The sequence below is a fragment of the Eschrichtius robustus genome, chromosome X (assembly GCF_028021215.1).
Source record: "Eschrichtius robustus isolate mEscRob2 chromosome X, mEscRob2.pri, whole genome shotgun sequence".
In the NCBI taxonomy this organism is placed as follows: domain Eukaryota; kingdom Metazoa; phylum Chordata; class Mammalia; order Artiodactyla; family Eschrichtiidae; genus Eschrichtius; species Eschrichtius robustus.
The window spans coordinates 134,054,309-134,070,792 of record NC_090845.1 but is presented as its reverse complement, the minus strand read 5'-3'; the positions used below and the strand labels follow the sequence as shown (position 1 = coordinate 134,070,792).

Sequence of the window (16,484 nt, the reverse complement as noted above, 5' to 3'; positions counted from 1 at the left end):
ATGGCTTGGGAGGCGGTTTCTAGTGAGAGCCTTGTGCAGGGATTGTCACAGTGCTATGTGGCACATAGCTCGGATGGATGGAAGTCATTGGATGTGTGCTTTGAAAATGATGACGCCAAAGGGCCTCTGAGGTTGGTGAAGATGGTGAGGTTAGAAATGCATATGAGGAATTAGGATAAAATGATCTCATGGAGTGGAGCTAGGGAAAAAAGGAATCTTTTCTAAATTAATATATTATTCTATATAATATGTGATTTACAATATGTATGTAGAACTAAATTAATAAATTAAATATTATAAGACATTTGATTATTCTATTTACAACCCTAAAAATTTATAAATTCAAGTAGGCCAAAAAAGTTTGGGGCTATCGATCTCCTGTTGGGGAAAGTCGGGATCACATTCCATGGACACCATCGTTGAATAGCTCTGGGTCTCAGCTTCCTTGAAGGGGGAGCTTGCAGGAGAGGACCAAGCATCCCGAGCTCCACCCCCACGTCCGGGTTTCTCTTCTCTCGTTCTCCAATTCAAGGCCTGTGCATTTTAATACCTTGAAGGTACTCGATTCCAGTTGAACCAGCCAAAACTCAATCAAAATGGTAGAAGCTACTCTTGAGAGGCAAGATGGGAAACACAAACACTTATAAATTGCTGGTGGCAGTATAAATTGGTTTCAACCTTTCTGAAGAGAAAATATATAAGCGCTACAAAACTGTTCATCTCCTTTGACTCTGCCCTCCCCCTCTAGGGCCCCGGGCCCCGAGGGAATCGGCCGCCGGCCACGGGGCCGCGGGCCTTCCCTACTCGCGGTGGGTGGGTTGATGCTTCTGCAGCGCCGACCGCCTCTTGAACACGCGGCCACACTCGCTGCACTCGCAGCGTCTTGCTCCGCTGTGGGTCCTCCGATGGCGACTCAGGCCGGAGCTCCGGCGGAAGGCCTTCCCGCACTTGTCGCACTCGTAGGGTTTCAGTCCGCTGTGGATGCGCCGGTGTTTGATGAGGTCGGAGGGCCCCCGGAAGGCCTTGCCGCAGTCGCCACACGCGTAGGGCCGCTCCCCGGTGTGGATGCGCTGGTGCTCCAGGAGGCTGGAGCTCTGCCGGAAGGCCTTCCCGCACTGGCCGCACTCGTACGGCTTCTCGCCCGTGTGGATCCGCCGATGCTTGGTGAGCTCTGAGCTCCTGCGGAAGAGCTTGCCGCAGTGGGGGCAGCCATAGGGCTTGGCTCCGCTGTGGATGCGCTGGTGCTCGGCCAGGCCGTTGACCCCTCGGAAGGACTTGCCGCAGTCGTCGCAGTCGAAGGGCAGGTGGCCGGTGTGCATCCGCTGGTGCTTGAGAAATTCCTGGCGATCCAGGAAATCCCTGCTACACGTCTTGCAGGCAAAGGGCTTCTCCGAAGTGTGCAGCTTCTGATGGCGAAAGAGGAGGGTGTTGACTTTGAAGGAGCGCCCGCATTCCTCGCAGTCAAAGGGCTTCTCTCGGCTGTGGACGCGCAGGTGCTGACTGAGGCCCGCGCTCTTCTTGAACCTCTTCCCGCATTCTTCACACGCGAAGGGCTTCGCCTCCCTCTCCATTTGCTCTCTCTTCTCCATGGCCTCATCAAGGGCCCGGCTGGGGCCTGGCCGGGGCTCTGCCGCCACGTGGCTCTTCCGGTGCTCGTTGAACTCAGACACCCCCCGAAAGACCTGCCCGCAATCGCCGCATTCCCAGCCCTTTTCCTCACTGTGAATTCGCTGGTGCTGCACGAGGAGGACCTTAAGCCGAAAGGCATCCCCACACTCTTTACATGCAAAATGATGTTCTACAGGTGGATTCCGGGGGCTCCCTCCCCTCCCCTCAGAGTCCCCGTTCTGTTTGACCTCAGGGCTGTGCTCACTGGCCGTCGGGGAGCTCGTGGGCGCCATCTCCTGTGACTGGGCGTCTTCGCCCATCCTCGGCGGTTGGGCCACCCAGATGCTTTCTAAAATGGAAACCACAAGACACTGCACTCTGCCGAGGAGGAAGGAAGGAGGTTACTCTCCTTTGTCAACAATCACTTTCCTCCTGAGACAGCTGCCGAGCATCGGGCCTGGAGGCCACCGGGGCAGGATGGCGGCTCCCCACCCAGCTGGAAACAAGCGCGGTAGATGGAAGGGGCGCAAGGGCCTGATTGCTGGATGCTCCCTGTCAAGGTGACTGAGGAGCAGCACACCACTCCCACCCCAAAGGCTCACCTGGGCCTCCCCAACGACGCCCTGACATTTCTTCAGGTTTCTTTTACTCACCTGAATGCTCAGCTCGTTCCACGTGAAGGGATGGGTCAGACTTGCACCAGGTGAGAGACCAAGTCAGGATTCAAAACAGGAACTCCTGCTTGCGGAAAAGGAAACAGGCTATGGCAGCATCCGGAGATGACATCAGGATGGGGTAGGAGTGGTTCAGGGCCTTTGAAGGGGAAAGCCTTTCAATCCCCAAAGGCTGGGCTGGCTGTTCCCTTACGCAAGTCATTCATCCATTTAAAATGCCTTTCCCAACAGTCGGCTCCTTCCAGGGGCTGGATGAAGCAAGCTCTGGGCCCATGTGGGTGGAGAACCAGCTTGTCTTCCTGAGGAGCTGATCCTCCCTTTCCCCATCCACCCTCCTCAAGGTCTGCACATTGAACTTGGGGTTCTCCCAGAACTGTCAAAGCTGACCCCTGGCAGTCTCTCCTCCGAAGAAGCCTCCCCACCTCACCACGTGCAGCCCCTGATGGTGCAAAGGAGCTTGCTACGTCAACCTCTCTCAACAGTAAACTACAGTAAAGCTGTCATGAAATTTATATAATTTGTGGGTTAAAAAAGTATTTAATTAGGTGGCATAGGAAGGGTGGGAGGGAGGGAGACGCAAGAGGGAAGAGATATGGGGCTGTATGTATATGTATAACTGATTCACTTTGTTATAAAGCAGAAACTAACACACCATTGTAAAGCAATTATATTCCAATAACGATGTTAAAAAAAAAGTATTTAATTATAGTGGCTAGTTTGTTCTAATTTCTTTCCCAATGAAAAACTGAGGGCGCTTCTTTCCATGCCATTAGGAGTTGGGAGGGACACCTGTTACTTTGAGATATCGGGTGTAGCAGACCCTCTGTATTTCCTCACAGCCCATTCCCAGGGAGCATAAGCCCCTGGAAGGTGAGCTTGTGTGACGCTATGCCAGGTGCCCCTTATCCTACTCCCAGCGGCGTAGGACCATGAAGCTGGTGGCAAAGCTTGTGGAAGGGCTGGGGGCATCCTTACCCACAGAGGTCACATTCCTTCAATATGCCGGTGTCCTCTGCTCAGGATCCAGCCTCAGCCACTCCCTTTGATGAGGTACTGTGCCACGTCACCAAATGTCACCGGATCCTGAAAGAATTCCCAGGGATAATCTGTCCTTCCATCCACTCTAGAATGAGGCAAGGGCAGTGCCACTAACCCCAGGGATGAGAGGTGAGAGTCTGAAGTGAGCGTGCATTGCTAACATGGAAATATAACTACAAGCCTCAAGAAGTGCTAGAAAGAGAACCTGACCACGTGCCAAGAGACCTGGGCCGTGGCCCTGGCTCCCACTGTCCTCCCAAGGGACTTCGGTTCAATCACTTTCCTGGATTGAAACGCAGCTCCCCCATCAGTACGATGGGAATTACAAGCCCAGCAGGCAACCATTCCTTGGCAGACTCCGGGGAGAGAAGCAGAGAGAGGGAGGGAAGGCAGCAGCTGGGGTTCAGGCCCTGTTGTGTGTCATGCTGGGGCAAGAGGCAGAGTCCAAGGCCAGAATCAGGGAGCAGTGACAGATTCCCAAGCCAGACTGAGGGAAGCACAGCTCACCTGGGCCTCCAGCACCCCAAGGGGGCCTGCCAGGACTTGGTTTCCCAGGAATCCATCTTGGGGAAGAGCAAGACCCTGTGGGGCAGGCAGAGCTAAGGAAAGTGAAAGGTGCCGTGAGTGACAGCAGCCCTGCCTCTGGGTCCTGTGGGATGAGACTGGTGACTTCCTTTTCCCCTGTTTTAAATTTTCTTGAGTCTTCTCTTGCACAGAGGCTGAATGACAAGCCAGAGCACGGATACACCTAACAAAATATATCCCAAACAGTGGGGAAAGTGGGCTGGCAGAGAATTGATACAGGCAGGCCAGAGGGAACCCAGACAAGACAAATGAATGTTAGCCCAGGCACAGGCAGGAGAAGACAAACTCAGACCAAGAGCCAGTGGCAGGGAGACCGGCTCTCAGAGACAGGTCGGCCACAGGCCTCCTAGCAGTAGGCCTTGTAGAGTTCAATGCTCACACTGCACAGGAAGGAAGTATCCCCAAAAGAACATCAGAAGAAATAACTAGGAAGTGAGAGGTCCTTCTCAACTTTGTAGGGGCAACAAAAAACCAGACTGGGCTACTGGAGGGAAGAGACATAACAGGGCAGGAGCCAGGGCCTCCTGACTAGCAGCAAGGCCCTCTAAAGGCCACACTCCACCCCACCGAAACAACTCACCAGGTGACAGCTTGCAGACAAGAATGTTTCTGTGATATATTTGACAAAATGAAAAGTTGAACAAAATACCTGGAAAAAGACACCTCCAAAAAAAAAAAAAAGATCTTCAAAGACTGTTGCTAAATAAAGGATTTGAACCACATGTGTAAGTTGCCTTTATCTTTCGGATCCCACCACAGGTGTGCATGCATCGCAGGCCTCCCACTTCAGTGAGTTCACAGAAACAGGAACACAGTTTCTGTTCTGATGTCAGGTCAATTCGGTTCACAGTTATATGAAAAGGAAGCATTTTTACACTAGCTCAAGGAGTACAGAACCCAGATACTCCAGAAATACTTTTACGTAAAATTAGATGTTATATTAAAAGGGTTAGACAGAGACTTCCACTTCTGGCCATGAGGGAGTAACAAGGAACAGATTTAATGTCGTGCCATAAATAAGTAGAAAACTAGATAAAATAGATGTGAAACAACAGTGTTTAGATATTGGACAGCAGGCAGCACAGGATCACGATCCTTGTGAGACGAGAAACAAATGAGGTGAGCTTTATCAGTGTCCCAGATCTCTTCCTGGAGGCAATTTCCAGATTGAGAGTATAGGGAAGGGGGACCCAAACAGAGCTTGGTGGCTTTATTATCAACACAGACCAGTGTTCAGGGAAGCTGAGGCAGAGCAGAGTTCCAGAAAGTAGGGAGCTATGCAGAAAAAAAGAGCTCCAAAAAATCTGTACAAGGCTCCCCTTTAGTCTTTCTTAACTACTAAGCCATGCATGCATAGAGTGAAACTCCCAAAGACTAGGAAAAGAATGACCAGGAAGCTGTAAGTTGAACAATTCCTAGGACACACAAAGGTAGGAAGATGTTCAGGGTCTAACCAACCAGAGTAGGGAGTCCTCAGTGATCACATGGGGTATTCACTAGAGAATCAGAGGGGCCATACCTTAGTAGTAGGACTGATCTATCCCTGGAGCCACAGCTACCCTGGATCTGCTCTAGAAAAACTTGAAATTAGGCCTTGAAGGGATGAAACTATTCCACAAATAACTACCTCCCAAAACAAAGTCCAACAATTTTCACAGTGAAACAACAAAATCCAGACAATCAACAACATAATCTCTACAATGTTCAACATCCAATAAAAAATTAAGTAAATTCCATACATATGTGTTAGCATACGGTATTTGTTTTTCTCTTTCTGACGTACTTCACTCCGTATGACAGACTCTAGGTCGATCCACCTCACTACAAATAACTCAATTTCATTTCTTTTTATGGCTGAGTAATATTCCATTGTATATATGTGCCACATCTTCTTTCTCCATTCATCTGTTGATGGACACTTAGGTTGCTTCCATGTCCTGGCTACTGTAAATAGAGCTGCAATGAACATTTTGGTACATGACTCTTTTTGAATTATGGTTTTCTCAGGGTATATGCCCAGTAGTGGGATTGCTGGGTCGTATGATAGTTCTATTTTTAGTTTTTTAAGGAACCTCCATACTGTTCTCCATAGTGGCTGTATCAATTTACATTCCCACCAACAGTGCAAGAGTATTCCCTTTTCTCCACACCCTCTCCAGCATTTATTGTTTCTAGATTTTTTGATGATGGCCATTCTGACCGGTGTGAGATGATATCTCATTGTAGTTTTGATTTGCATTTCTGAAGAACCTAGGGGCAAGACGGGAATAAAGACACAGACCTACTAGAGAATGGACTTGAGGATATGGGGAGGGGGAAGGGTAAGCTGTGACAAAATGAGAGAGTGGCATGGACATATATACACTACCAAATGTAAAACAGATAGCTAGTGGGAAGCAGCCGCATAGCACAGGGAGATCAGCTCGGTGCTTTGTGACCACCTAGAGGGGTGGGATGGGGAGGGTGGGAGGGAGGGAGACGCAAGAGGGAAGAGATATGGGAACATATGTATATGTATAACTGATTCACTTTGTTATAAAGCAGAAACTAACACACCATTGTAAAGCAATTATACTCCAATAAAGATGTTAAAAAAAATTAAGTAAATGCCAAGAAGCAGGAAAATGTGACTCATGGAAAGGAAAATAATGTCAATAGAAACACTCAGAAGTGATCACTGACAGAACTTACAGACAAGGATAACAGCTAGTTTAACAATGTATAACTATTTAAAGAAAAACAGGAACATAATGAAAGAAATGGATGATATAAACAAGAACCAGATGGGACTTATTGAGGTGAAAACTGTAATATTTAAAATGAAAACTTCATTGGATGTGATTAACAGCAGATTAGACACAGCCCTGTCCCCCGAAAAAGATTAGAAAATTTGAAGACATAGCAATAGAAATTATCCCAAATTTAGATCAGAAAGAAAAACATATTTAAAAAACAGAGTCTCAGTGACTTGAGGATAACAGAAAGTGGTCTAACACATATGCAACTGGAATCTGAGAAGATGAGGAAAAGGAGGAGGGGGATAAAAGTATAATTGAAGAAATAATGGTTAAAATGTATTGTTTTCTAAATTTGATGAAACCTAGATCCAAGAAGCCCAACTACCCCCTAGCAAGACTAAACAAACAAAAAACAAAACCCCAACAACCCCACACATGTACACTAAGACACATCATAATCATATTGCTGAAAACTAGTGATAAAGGGAAAATCTTAAAGCAGCCAGAGGAAGAAAAGATGTTGTATACAGAGGAGCAAAGATAAGAATAGCTGCTAACTTCTTATCAGAAAATGTGCAAGCCAGAAAACAACTGAATGACATTTTTAAAGTGCTAAAGGAAAAAAAAAAACATGTCAACCGAGACTTCTATATTCAGGGAAAGTATCCTTCAAAAATAAAGGCAAAATAAAAACTTTTTTAGACAAAGAAAAGCTGAAAGGATCTGTCACCAGCAGACCTGTACTACAAGACATATTGAAGTTTTTCCAGTGAAGGGAAATGATACCAGATGGAAACTTGGATCACAAAGGAATGAAGAACATCAGGAATGTAAATATGTGCAGAAATATAAACACTTTTACCTCTCTCATTTTTAAATCTTTAAGAGATAACTGAACATTTAAAGCAAAAATAATAAGGTAGTGCAGGGTTTATAACATATGTAGAAATAAAACGTATGACTGTGTGCTTTACAAAGCCCTCCAAGACTCTGATGCATGCCAGTAGTGGAGATAAAATACAGTTCTAAAAAATAATCCAAAAGAAGAAAGGTAAAAAAAAACAAAGGAAAAAGAACAGATGGGGCAAATGGAAATAAATACCAAGAGGCAAATTTAAACACAACCATATGGATAGTTAAATTAAATATAAATGAACTAAACACACCAGTTAATAGGCAGAGATCATCAGATTGTATTTTTTTTTTAAAAATGAGACTCAACTATATGCTGTCAACAAGAAACTTTAAATATAAAGAGTTTAAATGTAAAGACAGAGATAGGTTAAAAGTAAAAGGACGGAAAACAATATACTATAACCAACAGGAAGAGTCTCAATAATCCCAACGTCATAGAAACATGAGGGAGACCTTTCTGAAGAATCCTAGAACTCAGAGCAGGAAGAAAACTGGAGAGCTTAAGTATAAAATCAATAGGTGGTAAGAGACAAGAAAAAAAACAGAAAAAATTTTAAAAAGTAAATGAAAATGAAAAAAAAAATCAACAGGTGGCCAATGCAGAATGACACACAGCAGATTACAAAAATTTGAATCCTCCTTCAAAGAAGATTATAGACAGACAGTAACTGTTTATTAAAAAATCCAAAGAGTGTAGGGGAAGGGGAGAGAATGGTATATATTTGTGTTTTAGGAGAAAAAAGGAATAAACTGAGAGTGACTCACAGTGAATGAGCACATCGAGACTGCAATGTGCACCACCCTGGGGTAGAGTCCAGGTCTAGAAAGGTCTTCTGCTTTCTGTTTCTGTAATGAATTTTTAGTAACCAAGCTGCATTTCTTTGGTAATCAGAAAGGAACAACAATTTTAAAAGATTTCAGTTGACTTTGGATAAGAAAGATGCTCAGCATGCGCGAGGACAGGGCTGAGGCCAAGGAGACAACAGGGAACTGCCCCTGAAGCTGGGCAACATCCCGAGGTGCCCACACAGGCAAGGCAGGCACAGTGGAGCAGTGCTGGCAGGAATGTGTGGGCAGTCCCAGAAAGCTTAGAGGCAGGTCCATGGGGTTGTCACTTCCTGGGATCATCCCCCCAAGCTATGAGAACCATGACAGATGTGAGCAGAAGGCCTCCTTTGGCCCCCGTGTCCACGGAAACTCTATTTCCATCTTTAAGCAGCTGCCAGCACAGGTGCTCCCCAGTGTGTGAGGGAAGCCCCAGGTGCCCAGCAGCCAAGCCCTCTGTATCCCACTGTCACCTGGGCAGGGCACCCTCGGAGCAGTTGGATTCTTCCTGGTATACATTTGATGTCTGGTTTGACTTTGGCTTCCAATACAAAATGAACTGGTCATAGATTACTTATACAATTCATTCTAAAAAATTCACTTCCAATTGACATTGAGGTTTTGTTGCCAAGTGGAATGGAGAGGAGAACATCTCACCTTCACCTCCTGAGGAAGATGGTCTGTTACAAGCCTCATCTCACCACCCTCAGGCCAGAGACCTAAGGCCTTAACCCCTTCCAAGGCCCTGGCTGAGCCCACCAGACCCATATCCTGCACCCCATGTCTCAGTCATTCCTTCCAGACCCTCGGCCTTCATCCTGTCATAAACACGCCAAGGCAATACCCCTGAGGGCCTCTGAACCTGCCTCAGGTGGCTCCTTCGAAGAATTCGGGCCTCACTCAAGTGTCACCTCCTCCAAATGTCTTCACTCTCCAGCCCCAGCACGGTTTACGTATAACACTTTTCACTACCTAAAACGTATCCTCCAAAATTGCTTGTTTTTACCTGATTCTCCCTGGGGGAAATGTCACCTCTGACAGGACAGGGCCCTTCTCTTTCTTGGTCACCCCTGAATCCCCAGCATCTGCAGCAGCTCCTAACACTCAGTGGGCATGTGAGAAACTGCGGTGGGAGGGGTGTGTTAAATTCATCTAACTTCCATTAACAGAGCACCTCCTATGCGTTTGGCACTGTGCTTCTCCCTTTCCATAACGTAACTATCGCCACCTATAGTCATTCCCGCCTCCATTTTACAGAGAAGGAAGACACGGATCTGAGAGGTGAACTAACTTGCCTAAGGTCTAGCTCCCAAGATTTGAGACATTTCAAACCACACCAGAAAAGAGAGAAATAATATGCCACCAGGTAATATCTAACACCAGGCCTTATCCAAAGGCCAGGCAGCCATTGAGTGTCCTTGAAGCCTAATGGTGCGTATGGGTTTAGGGGACTGGCTTTAAATCCTCCCATGAACATGCCATCACAGACCCTCCCTGCGCAATAGATACACACGTCATTCTCTCTCTCACTCACAGTTTTTCCAAGCCACCCATGTTTAATTGAGCAGGTCCTCCTGAAGTGTTCCCAGTTAATTGAGCGGATCCCACCAAAGTGTTTTCACTTAATTGGCATGATTAATCGTTGAAGTCCTGGAGCCACAACCCCCAAGTGAATTGTTAATTATCCTTTAATTCCTGTGTAGCAACAGGACTGGCCCTTCCTGTACCAGGCTTGCCCAAGGGACTTAACCCAAGTGCACTTCAGATCACTACCCACAGTGACAGAACCCATGGACACACAGAGACCATTTTGAAGGTGCTCATAAAAATGGGAGGGAAAAAGTGAGCCCTGCTTTCACAAAAGGAAGCTAAACTCTGCACAATGAACAAGGTATATCGGGTAAAAGCTTTATGAGACGCAAAGGAAGATCATTAAAAAAGATAATACACATTAATCCCACTGCAGTTAAAAATAAAATCATCATCAATCCTGAAAACAATCTGATAATTCAGAAGCCGGATTGCCCAACAGCTCCACTTTAAAATGGTGGAACTAATCTGGAAAAGAAACTGCACTCTGTGACAAAAGTGACACATACAGGTGTCTGTTGCCTTCCAAAAGTGGACCTTGGGAGATCAAGGTCAAAGCAATTCCAGGCACAATATGAAAACCATTGTAGTGCACCCGATGGATACAGGGGGCGATCCTGATCTTGAATGCGAGGCACTTTCACTCACCATGGAAAAGCCCCAAATCTCGGAAGTGCACTTCTTCACCCAACCGGGAAAAGGAAGTTGGTAGACAGACTATGGGAAAACAAACCTCTGCCTCTTAATGTAAATATTATCTTCCTTCTTTAAGTGGGATCTGAAGTATAGTCTAACGACTATATGCTCCCAGAGAGTGAAGGCCCTACCAAGGTTGACTGCGGATTCCACTCCGGACCTAGCCGAGTGCCACAGACACCGCAGCTGCCTCACAGACACACTTCTGAAAAATCATGCTTCCTAAAGCATGAGAGTTCACGTGAGTGAACAGATGTTCCTGAAATGTGCTTTAGATGGCAATGTAAATTTTAACCAACTTATTTAAATCCAATTTTCCGTATTGAATCAGAAACATTGAGAACCAAAACAACCATTTCACTCTGATTTGAAAGAACAGAACAGCTGAACCCAATGGAGACAAAAGCCAACATGTGTCACAAAAAATAGTGAATAATTAGGTGTATTCTGGTCACCTTTGAGCTCGGGACCCCTCCTTAGGATGTCTGGCTACTAGGAAAGTTCACTTCTGAGCCTAAAAGATCAGTGTTAGACTAATTCCATGGCACAAGTAGCCAAGCAACCTCCTCAGCAGGTGCCATCCTTCCCTGGGCAGTGGGGGCAGGGGACAGGGAGCAAGGCCACCCAAACTAGATCAATCTGGCAGCTTCCAGAAACTTCAAAGGGGTGCCAGAAACACCTGGACTCCCTGGAGCATCTAGATAAGGACCTGAAACAGAATGTCCTCAGGCCCCCAGAAGACAACAGGTGGCTCATGGTGTTCATTTCAGTTCTGGGCCAGAGCAAAAATGCCCTGGAGGGAATCTTTATAGGTCACACGAGAGACTGCACTCGCGACCATCTAATTCAGATGGGTGCCTTCAGCTCCCTCTCCCACCCCTAACCTTAACCCTAAATCATCCTATTAATTACCTAGATTCCCAATTCTCCTTACTGGATATCTGTTCTCCCTTGAGTTGTGTTGTTTAGATCGAGAGAACTATCTCTGGGCAAAGATGGTTCAACGGCACTGGCATATATAAAAATATAAGTGCTTCCAGAATCAAAAACAATACTTCTCACCATCTTGCATCCCCATGGGGTCTTCTAACAGCATGGCCAGCTTTAAGGCCAGCAGACATGGTCTATAAACATCCAGACTTGCCCCAAAGAGAGATGCAGGGATGGCATCGTGTCTCAGAACAATTCTGAGCGATTAGTCAGGCAGGTAAGATCCCACCTGTTGGACTGAAATAATTTGGGGGGGACAGAAGCAGACTTGGGTACTCCTTCCGGGAACACGCCTTTTTGGATCATGAGTGCTCAACCAAAGGACAGGCTGTGAGACTGAACACACTGCTGAGACCCCAATCCACCTGAGTCAGGCAAGGCTGGGATCCTGAGCCGAGCCCCTGGGCTGGAGCTGGGCTTAGCCTTCACCAGCTCTCAACCCGTCCCGCCAGGATGTGGCCGCAAAGGCCCCATTTGGGCCCACCCTGTACTGTGCAAATGCACTGCTACTAGAAGTGAATCCTAAAGGGCCAGAAGAGAGGGTGTTTCACCAGGAAAGTCTGTTTCTCTTGGGGTGTTTGTGTCTGTGTGTGCCTTTTTCTGTGTGCGTGGGTGGCAGGCATCTGTCTCCGTCTTCCCCGTTTTCCTCTCTCACTCTGCCTGGGCACCTGTCTCTCTCTGTTTAGGTTTCCATTTTCTTTGCCTTCTATAAAAAGCCAGAAGGTAGACCAGAAGGGAATTTTGTAGTGTTTGTTGTACTTAATTGAGGGAAGGTTTATGTTCCCATTTCCCCAAGAAGACGCACGCTATCTTACTGAAAATCAAAATAAATTTTAAGTATAGCTTCGTTTAAGTCACACTGCCCAGGATATGAACGATTCTAAATGGGGGTGGGGGAATGCTGTGCAAATCCCAAGGGGCCCTGGGCAGTTGGGGAGCCCAGGCAGGTTAGGGCCAGGGTTGGACGGGTGGGTTAGAACCCTGGCCTGGGGTTTGCTAAGAACTCAAGGGACAGAGTAGCTGGTGTAGGTGGGGATGAGAAATCTGCATTTTCAACCAGCACTCAGGAAACTGGGATGCTGATCTGTGCCTGGTTAGCACTGGGCCCGTCTAGAATCCAGAGGCTTCCTCACCTCCAGGGCTCATCAGACAGGATTCTGGCCCATGAGCCTCCTGAATGGGATCCCACTCTCTGTGCTGACTGTCAGATTTCTGGGAAGAGAATTCACACTTTCTAGTGATTTTCTAAGGGGTCTCCTCACCCAAAGAAGGCTGAAAATCACTGTTCGATAGGATTCTAAATGTAGATCCTAAGACATTTGGGGGGAATGGATTGGACTGTGTCAGGCACAGGGCAGGAGGGAGCATGAGGGATGGGGTGAGGCAGCATTAGTACCCAGAGGGGGTGCTGTTCTAGCGATCCCATCTGAAATCCTTTGGTAAAAGAAAAATGTCGGGTCTGAGGTTGAAGAGGAAATATTTCACTGACCAAGGAGACTGGAGGGGGCTGGTGGCCCCCAGCTGCGCCAACGTTGGCTGGAGGGTGTCAGTTGGAACAGGATGGGACCTCCGGGAAAAGGGCCAGGATTCTGGGGGGGGGTTGGTGTTTGAAAGGGACCATGGGCTTCGGGCAGCAGGCGACTGTGTGGGGGGGAGGATGGAAAAAGACATGTAATTAATCACCCAAATATAGACTACAGAAGGCAGCAAAGGAGTTTAAGGGGGGGGGGCACTGGAGCGGGTGATGGTGGCCCCAGAAGGGCGACAGAAAAAGCACTGTTCAGATCCAGGGCCTTGAGCTTGTTTTCACCCAGCAAGGGCTGCCCCTCCCCCTCCCTCACAGCATTTGGGCTCTAGGCTGCCCCCCCCATCCTCCCCGACAAGCTGACGCTCGACCCCCACCCAAAAGGAAAGGAGAGACTCCGCCAGCAGGAAGTCCCCAGTACCGTCCCCAGTACACCTACCCGCGTCTCTGACTGCTGTTCAGCCCCTCCCCCAGACTAGGGAAAAGCCCTTTTAACACCCCCCCAACGCCCCCTCCCACTTGGCCTCCTCTGCACTTGGGGTGCGGGGTCCCCTCTTCCCATAGCGACCGGTTCCCATCCCCTAGCGTCACCCCAAAAGCAGCGTAGGCCTCAGCACGTCCAGCGATTCCCGCCCCTAACCGTCGCCCCCTGGCCGCCGCGGGAAGGCCTTCGGCCTCTTCGCACCCGCCATCCCGGACCCGCCTCCCGCTCCACCTGGCCCCAGGGCCGAGCAGCTTCCCGCGGGAACAGAGACGTCCCCCAACAAGCTTGGCCGCCCCCTGCCCCCCCACCGCACACCTTCTGGAACACTCACCCCAGTCCTGCACACTCTCCTGGGCCGTCCCCTGCACATCCTCCCGAGGCCCAAACGATCACCCGGGACCCGCACATTCATCCGCGACTCCCAGCACATCCTCTGGCGGCCCGCGCGCTCATCGCGGCCCCGCACACCCTCCCGGGCTCCGCGCACATCCTCTTGTGGCCCGCACGCTCACCTCGGCCCGGCGGCGGCCAACGCGCGGTCCTCGGCGGAGTGGCGCTGGCGCGGCCCAGGCCCGGCGCGGCAGGAAGCGCCACGGAGCCGCCAGCAACCGGCTGAGCCCAGCAGCCCCACGGCGCGTTTCCGGAGCAGCGGGCGCCGCCGTGGGTAGTGGGAGAGCGAGGCCCCGCCCCGGCTCCGGCCCCGCCCGGCCCGCCGGTCTCGATTGGCCCGGAGAGTGGGGGGGCTGGAAGGGGGCGTGGCCTAGCCCGGGGTGGGTGGGTCAGGCCAGACCCCAGGGGAGCTGCGCGGTGGGGCCAGGTGAATGTACTAATGAATGAATGAATGAACTAGCGAATGAACCAACAAGACCACGAAGGAGGGAACGAAGGAATGAAGAGGACCCCTCCCCCTTGGGCGCCTTTAGGACGGGAATATGGGTGGGGGGAATGAGAACGGAGGGCGACGGAGAGCAAAGCCAGCCCCCACTGGAGGGGTCAAAGCGCCTCGCTCAGTCACGGAAGGTGTGAGCTCTCGCCGTGCCAGGCACTGAGAATACAGCTGTGAGCAAAACCAGGCTGCAATCCCTGCCCTCAGGGGGCGCGCATTTGGCGCCCAAGAGCTCCTGTGAGTATGTTTGTGTGTGGGTGTGTGCGCACGCGCGCGCGCCCGCGTGCTCGGGTAAAGGTGGAGGGGAAAGTCACTTGAGTTAGTTTCAAAATGGCAGGTCATACTGAGAAGAGAAAAGAACAGGATTCTTGGATCGAGGCTGCTGCAAGTAGTGACAGCCACTTCCAGAGGAATTTCTGCCAGTCAACAAAAGATCTAGGAATCTGCTGCACCCTGCAGTGTGCTAAGCCCATCGATGCTTCCTTGAAGATTCCTGTTTCGTAAGGAATACAGTAATAAACAAGGGTCAACAAACAACACACAAGAATGACAAGAACTGTGAAGAACATCAATTAGGGGGGTGTTTGGGAGTGATGGGTGGGGAATTTCAGTGAGGCTATGGTTGATATGAGACTTGAATGACAAGAAGGACTCAGCCGTGTGAAGGTTGTTGATAGGAAGAGCATCCACAGGTAAAAGGAACAGCAAGTGCAAATTCCCTGTGATAGGAACCAACTGGGCATATTCTAGGATCAAAAGGAAAATGCTGGACAGCAGTAAGCCAAGGGAAAAAGAGCCACACTAGCTGGGCACTGAATTAAGTCTGAAGGACACGGTCTAACTTTTTTGTTCATTTTTTATTAGTATACATTTATCGTTTTATTAGTGATAATGATTATAACCAACTTCTTAAATATTCTTGTAACAATTTTATCTGTTAGATGCTACCAACTTTTTTTAATTTACCTTCCACATTTTATTATGAAAACTTTGCAACATACAGATCAATTGAAAGATTTGTACGCATATACCAATCACCAGTATTCTACAATTAGCATTATGCTACACTTGCTTGATTGCATGGTCATCCTTATTTAACTGATCCATTTCAAAGTATCAGTAAGTTGCAGACATACAAGCACACTTCACTCCTTAACACCTCAGCACGCATAGCATTACCTAGAGATCAATACCTGTTTACTGTTTTTTTTTTTTTTTTGGTTTTGGAGGTAAAATTTACATACAGTGAAATGCGCAAGTCTTAAGTGCCCCATGCAGTGAGTTTTGACAAATGCATACGCCAAGTTCTTGTCAGGATACTGAACGTTATCAACACCCCAGAAATTCCCTTTGTGCCCATTCCCAGTCAGCTCCCACCACAATTCCACACAGAGGCAACCGCTGTTCTAAATTTTTTCCATCTTAGATTACTTTCACCTATTTGAGAACTTCATATGGATGGAATCATGTGGTATGTACTATTTTGTGTCTGGTTTCTTTCATTCAGTATGATGATTTTGAGATTTATCTATGTTGTTTAATGTGTTGCTTCTTTCCTTTAATAACTGAATAGTATTCCATTATCTGGATATATTCGAGTTGGTTTTTATTCATTCACCAGTTTATGATCTGGTCTCTTTTCATTTTGGAGTATTATAAATAAAGCTACTGTGAACATTCGTGTACAAGTCTGTGTAGACATATGCTTTCATTTAGTTGGGTAACTACCTAGAAAGGGAATTGCCACATCATAGTAGAGTTGTTTTATAAGAAACTGCCAGAATATTCTCCGAAGTGGTTGTACAATTTATGTTCCCACAGATATGTATGAGAGTTCCTTTTCTTTCCAATCCTCCTCTGTATTTGGGGTTGTAAGCCTTTATTTTTAGCCATTTAAGTGGGTGTGAAGTGGTAACTCATTGTGATTTTA

At 48.0% G+C, this 16,484-nt stretch overlaps 1 protein-coding gene across 2 annotated transcripts; it reads right to left on the bottom strand.

Moving 5' to 3' along the window:
- Positions 1-257: 257 nt before the first annotated feature.
- Positions 258-14,291, bottom strand: ZNF275 (zinc finger protein 275). Of its 2 annotated transcripts, none has more exons than XM_068533939.1 (4): positions 14,181-14,291; positions 3,258-3,365; positions 2,262-2,346; positions 258-1,957 (listed from the first exon to the last, which is right to left on the bottom strand). In XM_068533939.1, the coding sequence occupies exon 4, from the start codon at positions 1,926-1,928 to the stop codon at positions 801-803; it is 1,128 nt and encodes a 375-aa protein (XP_068390040.1). In that variant the 5' UTR covers positions 1,929-1,957; positions 2,262-2,346; positions 3,258-3,365; positions 14,181-14,291; the 3' UTR covers positions 258-800. The 2 variants fall into 2 exon arrangements, with proteins under 2 accessions (XP_068390040.1, XP_068390041.1); XM_068533940.1 differs by lacking the exon at positions 14,181-14,291 and adding an exon at positions 3,828-4,039.
- Positions 14,292-16,484: the final 2,193 nt, after the last annotated feature.

Coding starts and splice junctions, on each gene's coding strand:
- ZNF275 (XM_068533939.1), bottom strand. CDS start 1,928: ATGGGCGAAGACGCCCAGTCACAGGAGATGGCGCCCACGAGCTCCCCG.